Here is a 3049-nt window from a genome sequence, read left to right on the forward strand (position 1 = left end):
GGCGCCATTCAACGGCTTGGACGGCTTCTTCACGGTTGAAGAAGTAGCAGCAGTAGCCGCAGCAACAGTAGTCTTGCCTGACGTTGATCCAGTTACAGCTGACATGTCTGATTGTTCCTTCTTAATCTTAGGCTGTTCAGGCACTTGGGTTTTACCGCTTGTCTTTTCTGCGCTACCTGATTTCTGCATGGTACGAAAGCGAGAGAGGAATGAGCCATCATTAGCAAATCCAGATTTGGCAGACGCAGCCTGTGACCCAGGAGTGGTTGCAGCCTCCGGAGTTGAAGCCAGCACAGCTTCTTTCTCCGCCTTCGGTGGCTTTGGCGAGCACTTACCCTGTTGCTGCTGCATGGCGCGGAACCTTTCAAGGAAGCTACCGTCATTCGAGAAAGGGACGGCGGACGTTTTGGACGAAGCAGGCGGTGTGTGCACATCGGCTGCACCTGTAGTTGTCGCGGTCGTCGACACAGCACTTGTTGACATACCGGTTGTACGGACAGGGGCTGGCGGGTGTTGTGCTGGGGCAGAGCCAATAGGTACAGATACTGCTGCACCAGTGGGTGATGCAGCAGCGGCGGGTACTTGGCCTACTGGCACACTTGCCGGGTCTGACGGAGGACGATGCAAGCTTGGTAGTGGACTAGCCGGCGCACCTGTATGGACAGCTGGTGGCCTGACATGGAGGCCAGGTAGTGGTGGTGGTGCTCCCAGATGACCTGGAGGGCCGGTTGCTGGTGGCCCACCTAGGTGAACGGGCGGGACGGTAGGTGGTGGGCCACCTGGTCCTGGGTGACCCGGCATCGGTGGTTCAACCGGGAGACCTGGGGGAGCAGTGAGCGGTGGGACGCCTGGAGGACCAGTTGGTGGTGGGACACCCTGGTGTCCTGGAGGCCTGATTGGCGGTGGCCCAGCTGGGTGACCTGGAGGGCCGAGGGGTGGACCGCCTGGAGGGCCGAGGGGTGGTGGACCACCTGGGTGACCCGGATGACCAGGCGGCGGAGGTCCGCTAGGATGACCTGGGGGGCCGGGCGGCCGAGGCCCGCCCGGGTGACCTGGAGGGCCGGGTGGTGGTGGCCCACCTAGGTGGCCCGGAGGGCCGTGCGGTGGGGGCCCACCTGGGTGGCCTGGCGGTCTGGTCATAGGCCCTGTAGGACCATCTGGATAGCCTGGGGGTCCACCTATGTGGCCTGGATGGCCACCAGGAGGGCTGAACATATCTGAAGAATTGTGCGGTGGTGGCAGCCTTGGTGGCACCATTAGAGGGCCACCTGGGAAGTTTGGAGGACCACCTGGGGGACCTGGTGGACCAGAATGAGGCGGTATCCCCCCAGGACCAGCCATGCGAGCTGCATGGCCAGATGAAGGTGGAGGAAAACTAGGTCCACTTCCAGCTGCACCAAATCCACCGTCTCTGTTGGCATAGTTAGGTGCACCTTGCATACCGTCGTCTGGAGGCGGCAAGAGCGGTCGCGAGTCAGGGAACCGATTATCCATTGCCGCTTTTACTCAAGCTAAACAGTAGGCTCAGTACTGCCAATTTGCACGAATTTTCTACAAAGGATCACAAAATTTTGATCGAAAAAGAAAACGAGAGAAAACATTCCTCGCGGACCTTTGGCTTCAACGGTGGGAAGGAAAGACTACTTCAACAGTTCCACCCAAACCAGATCTGCTAAATACCAGACTACGGGTGACTACAGCTGCTCAAGTAATAAGTTACCCATGGGTCTTGCCCAGCAAGTACAATGCCGCAGTGTACTGGTAAACTTTCGCTGATAAAGAGATAGAGAAACTGAAAAACCGAAAACTGAGTAGCCAAAACAAAAAAATGTTTGTTTGATCGGGGCGAGCATGGTGTGTCAGACAACTATGACGTTTTTTTGTTTTTTTACCATGACGTCAGATTGATAATACTAAGTCTTCTTTTTTAAGGCAAAAATTAAAATTTCACCAGTTGTAGTCTTCGGGGTGCTGAGTCGAATGGTCTTGGTCCGAGGAAGCTGAGACGCTCCCTTCCTACAATTTTGTACTTGAATCCCAATCGAACTCGCGCACTTCCACCGAAACTGGGTGACTGCGCCCTACTAGATGGGGATTTGTATGCAAAATGTCACTAAAAGCGCCATTTCGTTCTTATAAAAGCACGGATGACCGCGATTGGCCCATACATTGTATGTTGTAGTCTTTTGGACGCTGAGTCGACTGGTTTTGGTCCGAAAAGGCTGCGATGCAGCGTTACTCCTTTATTCCCAATCGAACATGGTTGAAGAAGCGGTCACCAGTCGGGGAGATGTCCTATCTACCTGATCTACAGGACATCGCACTCTGAATGAGTCTGATTGGGTACCTGTCCCAGAGTTGTCATGGAAGCGTCGGTCGCGCACACGCGATGAAAAGAAGTGCTGCGTGAGCATTTCTGAATGTATGTGGAGGATGCACAATCGTAATGGCGATGGATTTCTTTCCGAATTGGTCAAGTTTGAGGGAATAGGCGGAGAATATCAGACATCGGCGGGGATTGAGGTAGTGTATATTCGATTCTCCATCGAATACCCGACCGAATGGCCGTTTTCGTTTGGGGATTTCATGTGGGGTTTCTCTTAGGCCGATTCCACACTACACCAAATCCTGCCTAAAAAGCCATTTTTCAGGCACTTTTCAGGCAAGTTGCCATGGCGATCACTTTGAGAAACACGCGAAAGTGAAAAGTGCTTGTTGTCTACAAAGCAACACCAGCACCCTCGGCCTCTTTCAAGGCAACTTTTTACCTTTTCAGGACACTTTCTGACTTTTCTTCAGCCTTTCGATTTTTTTCCGAATTTGTTCCCTGTCGTACATGTATGTTTCAGTTGTGGTGAGTTGTGAGCTGTCAACAATGCCTAGGGTCATGTTTAGCCAGGAGCTTGAGGGCAAGCTGATCGAGCTTTGGAGCGGATATTTGAGGCGATCTCCGGCCGGTACAGTTCGCAGGAGCTACGCCGGAGGAGATCGCCATCAAGCTGAATTTGTTTGCTGAACAGCTCCGGGAGGAGGCAATATACTGCGTCGA

The 3049-nt window shown here is 53.7% G+C and overlaps 1 protein-coding gene across 2 annotated transcripts in view; it reads right to left on the minus strand.

The window, feature by feature from the left end:
* The window catches only part of LOC135814147 (SURP and G-patch domain-containing protein 1-like), a 9510-nt gene extending 7771 nt beyond the window's left edge, over positions 1 to 1739 (minus strand). For both annotated transcript variants that reach the window (XR_010553161.1, XM_065327218.1), the window contains exon 1: positions 1 to 1739. This exon is cut by the window's left edge and continues 151 nt beyond it. Coding sequence is in view for 1 of the 2 variants with exons in the window: in XM_065327218.1 (XP_065183290.1) it covers positions 1 to 1494 (1494 nt within the window). In the remaining variant the exon portion in view is untranslated.
* Positions 1740 to 3049: the final 1310 nt, after the last annotated feature.

Source organism: Sycon ciliatum, chromosome 4 (assembly GCF_964019385.1).
Source record: "Sycon ciliatum chromosome 4, ocSycCili1.1, whole genome shotgun sequence".
In the NCBI taxonomy this organism is placed as follows: Eukaryota; Metazoa; Porifera; class Calcarea; order Leucosolenida; family Sycettidae; genus Sycon; species Sycon ciliatum.